General features: G+C 43.0%; 1 protein-coding gene across 1 annotated transcript in view; it reads left to right on the top strand.

The window, feature by feature from the left end:
• The window catches only part of ABCC6 (ATP binding cassette subfamily C member 6), a 67,130-nt gene that overhangs the window by 39,893 nt on the left and 9,794 nt on the right, over positions 1-17,443 (top strand). Inside the window, exons 22-24 of the mRNA XM_007127098.4 lie at positions 28-235; positions 12,482-12,792; positions 15,059-15,258. Of these exons, the coding sequence (XP_007127160.2) occupies positions 28-235; positions 12,482-12,792; positions 15,059-15,258 (719 nt within the window). The remainder of the gene's footprint in view (positions 1-27; positions 236-12,481; positions 12,793-15,058; positions 15,259-17,443) is intronic.

Genomic DNA, 17,443 nt, shown 5'->3' with positions numbered 1-17,443 from the left:
CCCCCATCTCTCCTACGTGTGCTACAGGTGAAGGCTACCATGTACCTGACCTACCTACGAGCTGTGGGCACCCCGCTCTGCCTCCACGCACTTTTCCTCTTCCTCTGCCAGCAAGTGGCCTCCTTCTGCCGTGGCTACTGGCTGAGCCTGTGGGCAGATGACCCCACCGTGGACGGACGGCAGACTCACGCAGCCCTGCGGGGCTGGGTCTTTGGGCTCCTGGGCTGCCTCCAAGGTACCCCTGCCAGCCTTCCTCACTCTCCATCCTCCAGCTCCACCCGAGGGTTTCTCAGGGCTCCTTCACCCACACCTCCCTGGCTCACCCTGTCCTTCCTGAACATCTGTGCAAATGTCCTGGGTCCAAACACAGACCTGCATCCTTAAGATGGGGCTGGGGAAGCGGGGGACAGGGCACATCCCTACTTTTACAGAAGCCTCAGAGTCTCTCCCAGCCTCATCAGCAAAGGCAGAATCTTGGCCTCCAGATGCTGGGGCAGCTGAGCACTTAGGTGGGGCAGCAGGTCCACTGGACTCTGCCCCTCTCCCAAGCTGAGGACAGCCCCAAGGTCTGACTGCTGGTGACTTCCAGCACCCCACCCCAATCCCATGCTTCTGCCACTGCCCCACCCCCATCCCCCAGAGGAGGTAGAGCCCTGCATCACATCTCCACCATCATCTCCTCCCATCTTCTCTTCCTTTTTAAAAAATAGATATATTTTTTAGAGAAGTTTTACATTCAGAGCAAAATTGAGCAGAAGGTACAGAGATTTCCCCACTCATCTATAACCTCCATCATTACCAACATCCCCCCACCAGAGTGGTACATTTGTTACAAGTGAACCTATATCTACACATCCTAGTTAGCCAAAGTCTGCAGTTTTCATCAGGGTTCACTTTTGGTGTTGTACATTCCATGGGATGGACAAATGTATAATGACATATATCCACTGTTACAGTATCATACAGAATAGTTTCACTGCCCTAAAATTCTCTGTACTCCACCTGTTCATCTCCGTTTCATTGATCTAGTTGTCTATGCTTTCACCAATACCACAGTCTTTTTTCCTTGAGTTCTATACCATAATATTTTTTCCCAGTCTTGCTGATATAGTTGACTTACAGCACTGTGTAAGTTTAAGATGTAGAGCATAATGATTTGGCTTACATACAGCATGAAATGATGACCACAGTGAGTTTAGTGAACATCCGTCATCTCATATAAATACGAAATTAAAGAAATAGAAAAAACATTTCCTTGTGATGAGAACTCTTAGGATTTACTCTCTTAACTTTCATACATAACACACAGCAGTGTTTATTATGTTTATCATGTTATACATTCACTCCTAGTGCTTAGTTATCTTATAACTGCAAGTTTGTACCTTTTGACAGCCTTCATCCAGTTCCCCATCCCCCCATTCCCCCGCCTCCGGTAATCACAAATCTGATCTATGAGTTTGTTTGTTTTTGAAGTATAATTGACATACAACACAATGTTAGTTCCTGTTACACAACATAGCAATTCGATATTTCTCTCCATTTCAAGATGATGACCACCTAAGTCTAGTTACGATCTGTCACCATGAAAAGATATTATGTAATTATTCACTATATTCCCCCACACTATATATTTCATACATCTGACCCATTTATTTTGCAAATGGAAATTTGTACCTTTTAGTCTCCCTCACCTATTTTGCTCTTCCCCTCTGGCAACCACATGTTTTTTTCTCTGTATCTATGACTCTGTTTCTGTTTAGTTATGCTTGTTCATTTGTTTTTTAGATTCTATGTATAAGTGAAATTATACAGTATTTGTGTTTCTCTGACTTATTTCACTTAGCATAATACCTTCTAGGTCCACCCAAGTTGTCACAAATGGCAATATTTCATTTCTTTTTTATGGCTGAGGAATATTCCATTGTATATATACCACCTCTTCTATATCCATTCATCTGTCAGTGGGCACTTATGTTTCTTCCATATCTTGGCTATTGTAAATACTGCTGCAATGAACATATGGGTGCATATATCTTTTCAAATTAGTGTTTTCATTTTCTTTGGATAAATATCCAGAAGTGGAATTGCTGGATGGTATGGTAGTTCTATTTTTAATTTTTTGAGGAATCCCCATACAGCTTTCCATAGTGGCTGCCCTAGTTTACATTCCCACCAACAATGCACGAGGGTTCTCTTTTCTCCACATCCTCACCAACACTTGTTATTTGTTGTCTTTTTGATAATAGCCATTCTGACAGGTGTGAGATGATATCTCATTGTGGTTTGATTTACATTTCCCTGATGACTAGTGATATCGAGTATCTTTTCATGTACCTGTTGACCATCTGTATGTCATCTTTGAAAAAATGTCCATTCAGATCCTCTGCCCATTTTTTAATTGGGTTGTTTGATTTTCTGATGTTGAGTTGTATGAGTTATTTGTATATTTTGGATATTAACCCCTTATCAGATATATCATTTGCAAATAACTTCTCCCATTCAGTAGGCTGATTTTTTCATTTTCTTGATAGTTTACGTCACTGTGCAAAAGCCTTTAAATTAATGTAGTCCCATTTATTTATTTTTGCTTTTGTTTTCTTGCCTGAGGGAACATATCCAAAAAAATATTACTAAGGCCAATGTCAAAGAGCATACTGCCTGTTTTCTCTTAAAAGTTTTATGGTTTCAGGTCTTAATAAGTCTTTAATCCATTTTGAATTTATTTTTGTATATGGTATGAGAAAGTAGTCCAGTTTGATTCTTTTGCATGTACCAGTTTGATTCTTTTGCATGTAGTGTCCACGTTTCCCAGTACCATTTATTGAAGAGGCTGTCTTTTTTTTTTTTCTCTAATCCAATCCAACCTTACGTCTTTTTTTTTTTAATTGGGGTATAGTTGTTTTACAAGGTTGTGTTAGTTTCTCCTGTACAGTGAAGTGGAGTTCCCTGTGCTATACAGCAAGTTCTTATTAGTTATCTATTTTATACATATTAGTGTATATATGTCAATCCCAATCTTCCAATTTATCCCACCCCCACCCCCACCCCCCCTTTCCCCCCTTGGTGTCCATACGTTTGTTCTCTACATCTGTGTCCTTACTTCACTCTGTATGACAGTCTCTAGGTCCATCCATGTCTCTACAAATGACCCAGTTTCCTTCCTTTTTATGGCTGAATAATATTGAAGAGGCTGTCTTTTCCCCATTGTATATTCTTGCATATTTTTTGTAGATTAATTGCCCATATAATGTGGGTTTATTTCTGGACTCTCTATTCTGTTCCATTGATCTGTGTGTCTGTTTTTGTGCCAGTACCATACTGTTTTGATGACTGTAGCTTCGTAATATAGTTTGAAATCAGGGAGTGTGATACCTCCAGCTTTGTTCTTCTTTCTCAAGATTGTTTTGGCCATTCAGGGTCTTCTGTGTTTCCATACAAATTTTAGAACTATTTTTTTCTAATTCTGTGAAAAATGCCATTGGTATTTTGATAGGGATTGCATTGAACCTGTTGATTACCTTGGGTAGTATGAGGATTTTAACAATATTAATTCTTCCAATCCATGAGTATGGTATATCTTTCCATCTGTGTCATTTTCAATTTCTTTCAACAGTATCTTACAGTTTTCCAAGTAAAGGTCTTTTACCTCCTTAGCTAGATTTATTCTGAGATATTTTATTCTTTTTGATGCAACTGTAAATGGGATTAAGTTCCTTTCTAATAGTTCACTGTTAGTGTATAGAAATGCAACATATTTCTGTATATTAAATTTGTATTCTGCAACTTTACTGAATTCATTGTTGGGTTCTAGTAGTTTTTTGGTGGCATCTTTAGGATTTTCTATGTATAGTATCATGTCATCTCTACATGGTGAGTTTTACTTCTTCCTTTCCAATCTGGACTCCTTTTATTTCTTTTTCTTATATGATTGCTGTGGTTAAGACTTCCAATATTATGTTGAATAAAAATCGTGATAATGGGCATCCTTGTCTTGTTCCTGACCCTAGAGTAAATGCTTTGAGCTTTTCACCACTGTGTATGATGTTAGCTGTGGGCTTGTTGTGTATGGCCTTTATTATGTTGAGGTGTATTCCCTCTGCTTTGTTGAGAATTTTTATCATAAATGGATGTTGTAGTTTGTCAAATGGTTTTTCCATACCTATTGAGATGATCATGTGATTTTCATTCTTCAGTTTGTTAACGTGGTGTATCACATTGCTTGCTTTGTGGATATTAAACCATCTTTGCATCCCTTGGATAAATCCCACTTGATCATGGTGTATGGTCCTTTTAATGTATTGTTGAATTTGGTTTGTGAATATTTTGTTGAGAATTTTTGCATTTATGTTCACCAGTGATATTGGCCTGTAATTTTCTTTTTTTGTTTTATCTTTGTCTGATTTTGGTATCTGGATGATGCTGGCCTTGTAGAATGATTTTGGAAGTGTTCCTTCCTCTGCAATTTTTTGAATAGTTTGATAAGGATATGTGTTAACTCGTCTCTAAAGAGTCGGGACCATCTGGTCCTGGACTTTTGTTTGTTGGGTTTTTTTTTTATTACTTATTCAATTTCATTCCTGGTAATTGGTCTGTTCATATTTTCTATTTCTTCCTGTTCAGTCTTGGGAGGTTGTAAATTTCCAGGAATTTGTCCATTTCTTCTAGGTTGTCCATTTTATTGGCATAAAATTGTTCATAGTCATCTATTATAATCATTTCCATTTGCATGGAATAGCTTTTTCCATCCCTTCACTTTCAATCTCTGTGTGTCTTTAGGTCTAAAATGAATCTCTTGTAGGCAGCATACATGTGGGTCTTTTTTTAATATCCATTCAGCCACTATATGTCTTTTGATTGGAGCATTTAGTCCATTTACATTTAATGTACTTACTGCCATTTTCTTCATTATTTTGGGGTTGTTTTCTGTTCCTTTCTTCTTCTTTTGTTCTCTTCCCATGTGATTTGATGACTATTTTCGGTGTTATTTTTGAATTTCTTTCTCTTTTTTTTGTGTGTGTGTCTATTACAGATTTTTGGTTTGTGGTTAGCATGTGGTTTAAATATAGCAATCCATATATGTGTGGTTTTTTTAAGTTGTTGATCTCTTAAGTTCAAATGCATTTAACAACCTTGCTTTTTTTTTTCTCTCCCTGCCACATTTACTGTTTTTGACATCATATTTTACATCTTTTTGTTTTGTGTATCCCTTAACTACTTATTGTGGATATAGATGATTTTATGACTTTCATCTTTTAATCTTCCTATTAGCGTTATATGTGGTTGGTTTAGCACTTTTACTGTATATTTGCTTTCATCAATGAGATTTTTCCTTTCGTACTGTTTGTATTTCTAGTTGTGGGCTTTCCTTTTTTGCTTAGTGAATTGCTTTTAACATTTCTTGTCAAGCTGGTTTTTTTTTGTGTGCTGAACTCTTTTAGCTTTTGCTTGTATGTAAAACATTTGATCTCTCCTTCAAATCTGAATGAAAGTGGTTGTAGTTTTTTCCTTTCATTACTTTAATATATTGTGCCACTCCCTTCTGACCTGCAGAGTTTCTGCTGAAAAGTCAGCTGATAGCCTTATGGGAGTTCCCTCGCACATAATTTGTAGCTTTTCCCTTGCTGCTTTTAATATTGTCTCTTTATCATTATTTTTTGCCATTTTAATTACAACGTGTCTTGGTGTGGTCCTCTTTGGGTTGATCCTATTTGCGACTGTCTGTACTCCTGGACCTGGCTGTCTTCTTTTATTCCTAGGTAAGAGCAGTTTTCAACTCTTATGTCTTCAAATATGTTCCCTGCCCTTTTCTCTCTCTTCTCCTCCTGGGACCCCTATAATGTGAATGTTTATACCCTTGGTTGTTGTTCCAAAGATCTCCTAAATAATTCTCTTTTTTTTTTTTCTTTTTCCTGTTCAGTTTGAGTGATTTCCACTACTCTGTCTTTCAGTTCACTGATCTGTTCCTCTGTATCATCTAATCTACTGTTGATTCCTCCTAGTGTATTTTTTATTTTGGTTATTGTATTCTTCAGCTCTGTTTGGTTCTTCTTTATATTTTCTAACTCTTTGGTAAAAACTTCTAGCTTCTCACTGTGTTCATCTGTTCTTCTCCCAAGTTCTTTGAGCACCTTTATGATCATTACCTTGAACTCTTTACTGGGGCTTATCTCCACTTCACTTAGTTCTTCTTCTGGGGTTTTATCTTGTTCTTTCATTAGGAACATATTCCTCTGTCACCTCATTTTGCCTAATTCACTCTTTTTATTTCTATGTATTTGGTAGGTTGGTTATGTTTCCCAATCTTGGAGAAGTGACTTTTTTGTAGGAGACATCCTATATTTCCCAGCTGCACACTCCCCTCTTGTCACCAGAGCTATATGCTCTAGGACTGCCCCTATGTGGGTTGCATGGGCCCTTCTGTTGTAGTGGGTTGACTACTGTGGGTGGTCTGATAGTCATGGCTGATCCCTAGTCTGGTTGGTTGCCAGGCCCTGCCTTGTGCAGAGGCTGCTAGCCACTGGTGGTGGGGCCAGGTCAAAAGGTAGCTGGCTGCAGAGCCCCAGGGGTTCCAAGGCCAGTGCTGGCCCACTGATGGGTGGAGCTGGGTCCTGGGATCTCTGGATTCAGGGCTCTGGGTGTCTCAGAGTTGGTGTTGGCCTGCCAGTGGGTGGGGCTGCATCCTAACAGCTGACTGCAGGGTCCCAGGGTTCCTAGGGCTAGTGCCAGTGCACTGGTATGTGGGGCTGGGTCCTGGGGTGGCTGGACACTCAGGCAGTCAGCCTGCTGTCCTCACCTGGATAGCTGCTTGGCCTGAGGCATCCCACTACTGGTGATGACAGGCTAGTGGGCAGGGCCAAGTCCCAAGGCTAATAAGCTCGAGGAAGTATTCCAAAATGGCACTTGCCAGCACCAGTGTCCTTGTGGTAAAACAAGCTACCCAAAGTGGCTGCTGCCAGCATCTGTATCCCCAGGGTGAACTCCAGTTGCCTCCTGCCTATCCAGAAGGCTCTCCAGGATCTCTCCAAGATCAACAGGTATGTCTGACCCAGGCTCCTTTCAAGTTACTGCTTCTGCACTGGGTCTTGGAACATTCATTTTTTTTGTGCACCCTTTAAGAATGCAGTTTTTATTCCTACAGCCCCCTGGCTTTCCTGAAAGTCTAGACTTCAAAACCAAGTGTTCTGGGGCTCATCTTCCCATAAGAGCTCATCTTCCTGGGGAGCCTTATGTGGGGTTCAGACACCATGCTCTTTGGGGAGAATCTTTGCAAATGACCCATTTATGGGTCACCCACCCAAGGGTGTGGGTCTTGACTATACTGCATCTCTGCCCCTCCTACCCATCTCATTGTGGTTCATTCTTTTTTTTTTTTTTTTTTTTTTTTTTTGCAGTACGCGGGCCTCTCACTGTTGTGGCCTCTCCCGTTGCGGAGCACAGGCTCCGGATGCGCAGGCTCAGTAGCCATGGTTCACGGGCCCAGCCGCTCCGCGGCATGTGGGATCTTCCCGGACCGGGGCATGAACCCGTGTCCCCTGCATCAGCAGGCGGACTCTCAACCACTGTGCCACCAGGGAAGCCCTGTGGTTCATTCTTTATATCTTTAGTTCCAGAAGATCTTTTCTGTTAGTCTTCTGGTTTTTCTCATCAGTGGTTGCTGTGTAAATAGTTGTAATTTTGGTGTGCCTGTGGGAGGAGGTGAGCTCAGGGTCTTCCTACTCCACCATCTTGGCTACTCCCCCCATAATATACCACACAGTCTTGATTATTGTGGTTTTTATTTTTTTAGCAGAGTCTGGAATTTAGATAGTGTCAGTCCTCCAACTTTATTCTTCTGCTTCAATATGGAGTTGACTATTCTGGATCTTTTGCCTCTCCAAGTAAACTTTATAATTAATTTTTCAATGTCCACAAAATAACTTGCTGGGATTTTGATAGAGATTGCATTGAATTTTAGATCAAGTTGGGAAGAACTGACATCTTGACAATATTGACTCTTCCTATCTATGAACATGGAATTTAGTTCTTTGAATTTGTTCATCGGAGTTTTGTAGTTTTCCTCATATAGATCTTATACTTATTTTGTTAGATTTGTACCTTGATATTTCATTTTAGGGGGTGCTAATGGTATTGCGGTAAATGGTATTGTGTTTTTAACTTCAAATTCCACTTGGTCATTGCTGGCATATGGGGAAGTGATTGAATTTTTCATACTAACCTTGCATCCTGGAATGTTGCTATAATTGCTTATGAGTTTCAGGAGTTTTTGGTCAGTTCTTTCAGATTTTCTACATAGATGATCATGTGATCTGCAAACAAATACAGCTTTATTTCTTCCTTGGCAATCGAATCTTTGCAAATGACCCATTTATGGGTCACCCACCCAAGGGTGTGGGTCTTGACTATACTGCATCTCTGCCCCTCCTACCCATCTCATTGTGGTTCATTCTTTTTTTTTTTTTTTTTTTTTTTTTTGCAGTACGCGGGCCTCTCACTGTTGTGGCCTCTCCCGTTGCGGAGCACAGGCTCCGGATGCGCAGGCTCAGTAGCCATGGTTCACGGGCCCAGCCGCTCCGCGGCATGTGGGATCTTCCCGGACCGGGGCATGAACCCGTGTCCCCTGCATCAGCAGGCGGACTCTCAACCACTGTGCCACCAGGGAAGCCCTGTGGTTCATTCTTTATATCTTTAGTTCCAGAAGATCTTTTCTGTTAGTCTTCTGGTTTTTCTCATCAGTGGTTGCTGTGTAAATAGTTGTAATTTTGGTGTGCCTGTGGGAGGAGGTGAGCTCAGGGTCTTCCTACTCCACCATCTTGGCTACTCCCCCCATAATATACCACACAGTCTTGATTATTGTGGTTTTTATTTTTTTAGCAGAGTCTGGAATTTAGATAGTGTCAGTCCTCCAACTTTATTCTTCTGCTTCAATATGGAGTTGACTATTCTGGATCTTTTGCCTCTCCAAGTAAACTTTATAATTAATTTTTCAATGTCCACAAAATAACTTGCTGGGATTTTGATAGAGATTGCATTGAATTTTAGATCAAGTTGGGAAGAACTGACATCTTGACAATATTGACTCTTCCTATCTATGAACATGGAATTTAGTTCTTTGAATTTGTTCATCGGAGTTTTGTAGTTTTCCTCATATAGATCTTATACTTATTTTGTTAGATTTGTACCTTGATATTTCATTTTAGGGGGTGCTAATGGTATTGCGGTAAATGGTATTGTGTTTTTAACTTCAAATTCCACTTGGTCATTGCTGGCATATGGGGAAGTGATTGAATTTTTCATACTAACCTTGCATCCTGGAATGTTGCTATAATTGCTTATGAGTTTCAGGAGTTTTTGGTCAGTTCTTTCAGATTTTCTACATAGATGATCATGTGATCTGCAAACAAATACAGCTTTATTTCTTCCTTGGCAATCTGCATACCTTTTATTTCCTTATCTTATTGCATTAACTAGGACTTCTAGCAGGGTGTTGAAGAAGAGTGGTAAGAGGGGACATTCTCGCCTTGTTCCAGATCTTATTGTGAAAGCACCAAGCTTCTCACCATTAGGTTTTTAATAGATATTCTTTATCAAGTTGAGGAAGTTCTCTATTCCTATTTTACTGAGAGAGGTTTTGGGTTTTGTTTTTGCGGGGGTTGTTTTTGTTTATTTATTTTATCATGAATAGGTACTGGATTTTGTCTAATCTTTTTCTGCATCTATTGATATGATCAGGTGATTTTTCTTTTTTAGCCTATTGATGTGATAGATTACATTAATTGATTTTTCAGATTTTTAAAATATTTATTTATTTATTTGGCCGTGCTGGGTCTTAGTTGTCACACGCAGGATCTTCATTGCCGCGTGCAAGATCTTCATTGTTGCATGCGGGATCTTTAGTTGTGGCATGCAGGATCTAGTTCCCTGACCAGGGATCAAACCCGGGCCCCCTGCATTGGGAGCGCAGGGTCTTAACAACTGGACCACTAGGGAAGTCCCAATTTTTCAAATGTTGAAGCAGCCTTGCATATCTGGGATAAATTCCACTTGGTCATGATGTATGATTCTTTTCATACATTGTTGGATTTAATTTGCTAATATTTTGTTGAAGATTTTTACATGTACCTTCTTGAGAGATATTGGTCTATACAGTTTTCTTGTACTGTCTGTCTGATTTTGGTATTAGGGAATGTTGCCCTCATAGAATAAGTTAGGAAGTATTCCCTCTGCTTCAACCCTCTGAAAGAGAGTGTAGAGAATTGGTATAATTTCTCCTTAAATATTTCTTAGTGAACTCATCTGGGCCTGGCAGTTCCTGTTTTGGAAAGTTATTAATTGTCAGTTCAATTTCTTTAATAGTTATAGGCCTATTCAGATTGTCTATTTCTTCTTGCATAAGTTTTAGTAGATTGTGTCTATCAAGGAACTGGTCCATTTATCCTAGGTTATCAAATTTATGGGCATAGAGCTGTTCGTGGTATTCCTTTTTTATACTTTTAATATCCATGGGATCTGTAGTGATGTCCCTTTTAAAAATTTTTCAGATATTAGTAATTTGTGTCTTCTCTCTTTCTTCTTAGCCTGGCTAGAAGCTTATCAATTTTTTTATCTTTTCAAAGAACTAAGCTTTGGTTTCATTGATTTCCTGTTTTCAATTTCACTGATTTCTACTGTAATTTTTATTGTTTCTTTTCTTCTGCTCACTTTGGATTCAATTTTCTCTTCTTTTTCTAGTTTCCTAAAGTAGAAGCTTAGACGATGGATTTTAGAGCTTTCTTTTTTCTAATATATTTATTCAGTGCTATACATTTTCCTCTAAGTACTGCTTTCACTACATGCCCAAAATTTGGTAAGTTCTGTTTTTATTTTCATTTAGTTCAAAATATTTTAAAATTTCTCATGAGGTTTCTTCTTTGACCCACGTGTTACTTAGAAATGTGTTAATATTCAAGTATTGGGGATTTTCCAGGTATTTGTTATTTCTAGTATAATTCCACTGTGGTCTGAGAACAGACACTGTATAATTTCTTTTCTTTTAAATTTGTTAAGGTGTATTCTATGGTCCAGAATGTGGTCTATCTTAGTGAATGTTTCATGTGAGCCTAGGAATTTGTGTTCTGCTGCTGTTGGATGAAGTGGTCTGTTGATGTCCATTATATCCAGTTGATTGATGTTGTTGAGTTCATCTCTGTCCTTACTGATTTTCTGCCTGCTGGATTTTCTGCCTTTTCTGATAGAGGGGATAATGGATTCATTTATGATAATGAATGAATTAGATTTAGATTTGTACCAACTATGATAATGGATTCATTTATTTCTCCTTGCAGTTCTATCAGTTTTTGCCTCACATATTTTGATACCCTGTTGTTAGGTAATACACATTAAGGATTGTTATGTCTTCTTGAGTAACTGACCCCTTTATCATGATGTAATGCCCCTCTTTATCCCTGATAACTTTCCTTACTCTAAAGTCTGCTCTATTTGAGGTTAATATAGCTACAAACTATACAGGTATAATATACTAACTATTTAAAACTATATGTCTCAAACTAGCTTAAGCAACAAGAGAATTTATTGGCTTGTGGGACTGGAATCCATAGGTAACTAGCTTGAGGTATGGCTGGATCCAGGGGTCCAGCAAATGCTGGAAGATTAGCTTCATTTTCTTCCTCTACGGTAGCTTCTTGTCCAGGCAGGCTACTTCCCCTGGTGCTAACATAGTATCCCACAAAGTGAGTACCTCTTCCCAAAAGTCCCAGCAAAGTCCCAGGTCTCATTGGCCTGACTTGGGTCATGTGTTCACCCCTGAGCCAACTGCAGTGGTTCGGAATGGCTAGGGATGAAATTTGCCCCACCCCAGAAACAGAGAGTGAAGTTAGCTCCATTCCAAGCACGCAGATTAGCACTGGGAGGAAGGGGGTGTATTAGTTTCCTAGGGCTGCCATAAAACAGATTACCACAAACTTGGTAGCTTAGAACAACAGACATTTTTATTCTCTCACAGTTCTGAAGCCAGAAGTCCAAAATCAAGGTGTCAGCAAAAATTGGTCCCTCTTGGAGGCTCTGAAGGAGAAACTGTCCCATGCCTTTCTCCTAGCTTCTGCTGGCTGCCAGCCATCCTTGGCATTCCTGGGCTTGTGGTGTATCACTCCAGTCTCTGTCTCCGTCTTCACATCATCTTCTTCTCTGTTTCTCTGTGTGTCCTCTCCTCTTCTTATAAGGACACTAGTCATCTGATTTAGAAGCCGCCCTAAATCCAGGATTTCACCTCAAGCTCTTTCACTAATAACATCTTCAAAGGCCCTCTTTCCAAATAAGGTCACATTCTGAGGTTCCTGGTGGACATGAATTTGGGGGGAGACACTATTCAACCCACTGCATGGTGGTCCCATCAAAGGATAAATCAGGGTGGCCAGTGCATAATATAGCCACCACAGGGTGATGGGGGTCTCCAGCCCTTATGCCTTGACCCCTTCTCTCTCCCCAGCAATCGGGCTCTTTGCCTCCATGGCCACAGTGCTCCTAGGCGGGATCCGGGCATCCAGCCTGCTCTTCCGGGGGCTCCTGTGGGACGTAGCACAGTCTCCTATTGGCTTCTTTGAGCGGACGCCCATTGGGAACCTGCTGAACCGCTTCTCCAAAGAGACAGACATAGTAGATGTGGACATCCCAGACAAAGCCCGGTCTCTACTGATGTACGCCTTCGGACTCCTGGAAGTTGGCCTGGTGGTGACAGTGGCCACCCCGCTGGCTGTCGTGGCCATCCTGCCGCTGCTGCTCCTCTATGCCGGGTTTCAGGTAAGGGGAGGTTGGAGAGGCTCCGGGGGCCGGCTGAGGTCACCTCCACCAGTCCCCTGTCTCTGGGCAGGACTCTTCTAGGGAGCTGCCCCTAGAAGACTTCTCAGAGACAGAGACACCACAGTCTGTTTCTAACACTTACTCTCATCTCTGTCTCCCAAATGTTCACATCAACGTTCTTAACATCTGGGCTTCCCTGCTGGCGCAGTGGTTGAGAGTCCGCCTGCCGATTCAGGGGATGCGGGTTCGCGCCCCGGTCCGGGAGGATCCCACATGCCGCGGAGCGGCTGGGCCCGTGAGCCGTGGCCGCTGAGCCTGCGCGTCCGGAGCCTGTGCTCCGCAAAGGGAGAGGCCACAACAGTGAGAGGCCCGCGTACCGCAAAAAAAAAAAGTTCTTAACATCTAAGAGTTTATACTGCTGCTGTTGCTGAAATCAGCTACCTCTTCGTCAGTGATCTGGAAACCAAGAAGGCATTGCAGACTCTCAAAGACCATTGTATTAGGCTCGACTCTTTCAGTTGCCAGAACCAGAGACCAACTTAAATTAGCTTAAACACAAGAACAGAATTTAATGGCTTATGCTCCCAGGGTGCAGGGGGTCAGCTCTCACTAGGACACTGTCACTCTTTCCATATCTTCCCTCAGTGGTTCTTGAAGTGTGGTATCAGACCAGCAGCATCAGTTTCACCTGGGAACTAGTTAGAAATGCACACTCTCAGGCCCCATTCAAGACCTACTGACTCAGATACTGTGGAGCTGCGGCCCAGAAATCTGGGTTTTAATGAACCTTCCAGGTAATTCTGATCCATGCTAATATTTAAGAATCACTGGCTCAGCTCTGCTTGGCCTAATTTTGCACACACTCCTTTTCCAGGGGGCAGGTCTGATGCCCCCCCTTGCAACCCTATACTCACAGCCTCCCACCTCAGCAACCCCCGACACAAAGCAACTTTTCTCCAGCTCAGCGTTCACACATCCATCCCAGGGAAGATTCTGATTGGCCTTTCCTGAGGCATGTGTCATCCCTGAGCTCATCACTGTGACCAAAGGAATAGTTTACTCTGCCTAGCGGGGCTGTGTCATGTGACTACCTCCATGATCAGGTCTCATGATTGACAGCCAACCCCCCATCCCCCACCAAGGAAATCAGAAGTAGAAGAAACCATGGTGGCCAGACAAAAATCAGAAGTAGAAAAAACAAAACAAAACACGGTAGCCAGACAAAAACCATGGCCATCACTGCCCTCCACAACTATCCCAAGTCTCTTCTATAGCCTCTTGACCTGGGGGAGGAACTGCTTCTCTAGAGCTTTGGAGTCGGACAGAGATGTGTTTGAATCCAGGTCCTGCCACTTGCTTGCTATAGAGGCTTAGACCAGCTGCTTCATCCCTCTGAGCCTCTGGTGTTCTTACCTATAAACTGTGAACGACACTAATGCCCACCTCACAATGACTGAATACTGCAGTTGACCCTTGCACAACGTGGGGATTAGGGGCACTGACCCTCCTTGCAATCAAAAATCTGTTTAGAAGTTATAGTTGGGCCTCTGTATACACAGTTCCTCCATATCCACAGAGTCAACCAAGTGCAGAACATAGTACTGTAGTATTTACTATTGAAAAATATCCACAAATAAGTGGACCTGTGCAGTTCAAACCCATGCTGTTCGAGGGTCAACTGTACTTGTAAAGAGCCTGGCATGCAGCCTGGGTGATCAGCAAATGCAGGTTCCTTCCTGCCTGCCAGATGCACACAACTTCCAACCTCAAACCAAATAACAATATATATTGTTTGTGCATCATTGGGTTCCCAGCACCTGGCATGTAACCTCCGAGTTAAGTGAATGAATTTGACTTGTCAAGCTGCCTTCCTTGCCCTTTGTGGCTTTGTTCCCACAATGACTGGCCCTAAGTGAAGCAGTTGGCCTTAGAGCTAAGAATGAGATATTTACTATAGACTAGGGGTTTCTCCATCCTGGCCGTACATGAGAATCACCCGAAGGCTTTTTAAAAATTCCAAGGCCAAGGTGATGCCACCAGAGATTCTGATTCAGTAGTTCGGGGGTGAGGCATTGGGAGTTTTTGAAGATTCTCAGGTGATTTTTAAAAAGACCCATGGAACTCTGATTCTACAAGGAAATTGGAGCCCAGAGAAGAGAAGCCATTGACCCAAGGTCACACAGCAAGCTGGTAACAGAGTTCCCTATGCTTCTCAAACTGTCTCTCTGTGTTTGTGACCCCTCTGCTCCCTACTGTCCCACTTCAGAGCCTGTATGTGGCCAGCTCATGCCAGCTCAGACGCCTGGAATCAGCCAGGTACTCATCCGTGTGTTCCCATGTGGCCGAGACGTTCCAGGGCGGAGCAGTGGTCAGGGCCTTCCGGGTCCAGGGCCGCTTTGTGGCTCAGAACGACGCACACATGGATGAAAGCCAGAGAGTCAGTTTCCCGCGGCTGGTGGCTGACAGGTAGGAAGCGGGCAGAGAAGAACCTATAATCCTTCTGTGTCCCCAGAGGATGAGACCTAAGGTCATACTGTGCGGTCAGAGAGGTCAAGTGGCCTGCTCAAGGTCACACAGCGAGTCGAGGGTAAAGCAGAGCCTAGATCCCACCGGTGCACATGGCTCACACTGTGCGCAGATGGACCTTGGCCTGAGGGGTCCCCAGCAGCAGGTGGGCAGGAAGCACAGGTGTCAGCAAAAGGGAAGAAGCCTCTGTTGCCAGGCCACTAGACCAGCCTCTGTTGCTTTGGTGACAAGGGAGCTACATAAGCATCCTCAGCCTCCTTATGGTACTAAGCAAGAATAAGAACACAAGCTTTGAGCACAGACAGACACAGGTGCAAATCCCAGCTCTGCAACTTACTAGCTGGATGATCTTGGGCAAGTCACATAACCTCTCTGAGCCTCATTTGTCAAAGTGAGTTTGCACTCATGGAGTGGCTACTGAGATTAAACAAATACACTCATAGCTAATCCTTGTAATGTGCTTACCACAGCACAGTCCTCAGCATCCTCTGCGGATTAATTTATTTAATCCTATTAACAACTCCACCAGGCAGAGACTCTTTTATAGATGATGAATCTTAGGCACAGAGAGATTTAGGAACTTGCCCAGGGCCACACTGCAAATACATGGTAGAGTGAGGATTTGAATCCAGTCAGTCTGGTGCCGGAGTGTGGAGAGGGTCAAGCACACAGTGGGTCTGAATTCAATAAATGTCAATTCCTTCCTTCTTTCTGCCCAGATCCCCAGCCAGCTGGGGCTATGAGGCCCTGTAGCTGTGGGCAGTGTCTCAACGCCATATGCCTTCTGGGTGACCTGCCCTGCCCCTTCCTGGGGTCCTAGCCTAGGGAGGAGGGACCTTACAAACATTTAGGAAGCACCTACTTTGTGGAAGGGTCAATGATTTCTGCGCCATATATGGTGGGTGTATCTCATTTAATCCTCACAACTATAATGAGCCAGACGTTACTTCATCCCACAGATGGGTAAACTGGGGTTCGGAGAAGTGAGGGACTCCCCCAAGGTCAGCCATCTAGGAAGTGGCAGACCCTCAGTCAGACAGATGTGGCTTCAAATCCCGGTGTATGTTATGTGTGTGGACTTGGGCAAGTACCTAACCCTTCTGAGTCCTGGTGTCCTCATCTGTCAAATGGGGACGACAGTCCTCCCATCGTGGGGTTGTTAAGAGGACTAGGTATTATACGCAGTGAAGCCCAGAGTTCCCTGAAGACAGGGATTTTTATCTGTTTGGTTTGCGGCTGTGTCCCCAGCATCTCCAGCACGCATGGCACACAGTAGGTGCTGAATACATATCTGCTGAATGAATGCATGAATGAATGGTCAAGTAGGAATTCAATAAAAGGAAAAAGAAGTAGGAATTCAATTTCCTCATCCATTCAATATACATTTGTTGAGAACCTACTACGTGCTCAGTCCTATGCTGGGTCCTGGGGACAGAGCCATGAACAAGACAAAGTTGGTGGGCTTCCCTGGTGGTGCAGTAGTTAAGAATCCGCATGCCAGCTCAGGGGACACAGATTCGAGCCCTGGTCCGGGAAGATCCCACATGACGCGGACCAACTAAGCCCGCGCGCCACAACTACTGAGCCTGCGCTCTAGAGCCCGCGCGCCACAACTACTGAAGCCCGTGTGCCACAACTACTGAAGCCCACGCGCCTAGAGCCCATGCTCCGCAACAAGAGAAGCCACCGCAATGAGAAGCCCGCGCATCGCAACGAAGCGTGGTCCCCACTCGCTGCAACTAGAGAAAGCCCACGTGCAGCAACGAAGACCCAACGCAACTACTGAAGCCCGTGTGCCACAACTACTGAAGCCCACGCGCCTAGAGCCCATGCTCCGCAACAAGAGAAGCCACCGCAATGAGAAGCCCGCGCATCGCAACGAAGCGTGGTCCCCACTCGCTGCAACTAGAGAAAGCCCACGTGCAGCAACGAAGACCCAACGCAGCCAAAAATGAAATATTAATTATTAATTAATTTAAAAAGACAAAGTTGCTGTCCTCATGGAGCTCATGAGATCATGAGCCTGCTGATGGAGGCCGACAGTCAAGGACTGATTAATTAGTTAGTTTAGTCATACAGAGTGATAAAAGGGAGGAGTGGTCCTGAGGGCTCTCTGAGGAGGTGA

The sequence above is a fragment of the Physeter macrocephalus genome, chromosome 14 (genome assembly GCF_002837175.3).
Source record: "Physeter macrocephalus isolate SW-GA chromosome 14, ASM283717v5, whole genome shotgun sequence".
Taxonomy (NCBI): domain Eukaryota; kingdom Metazoa; phylum Chordata; class Mammalia; order Artiodactyla; family Physeteridae; genus Physeter; species Physeter macrocephalus.
Note: the sequence above shows the minus strand (reverse complement) of the source record. Positions and strands in the feature narration are given on the sequence as shown.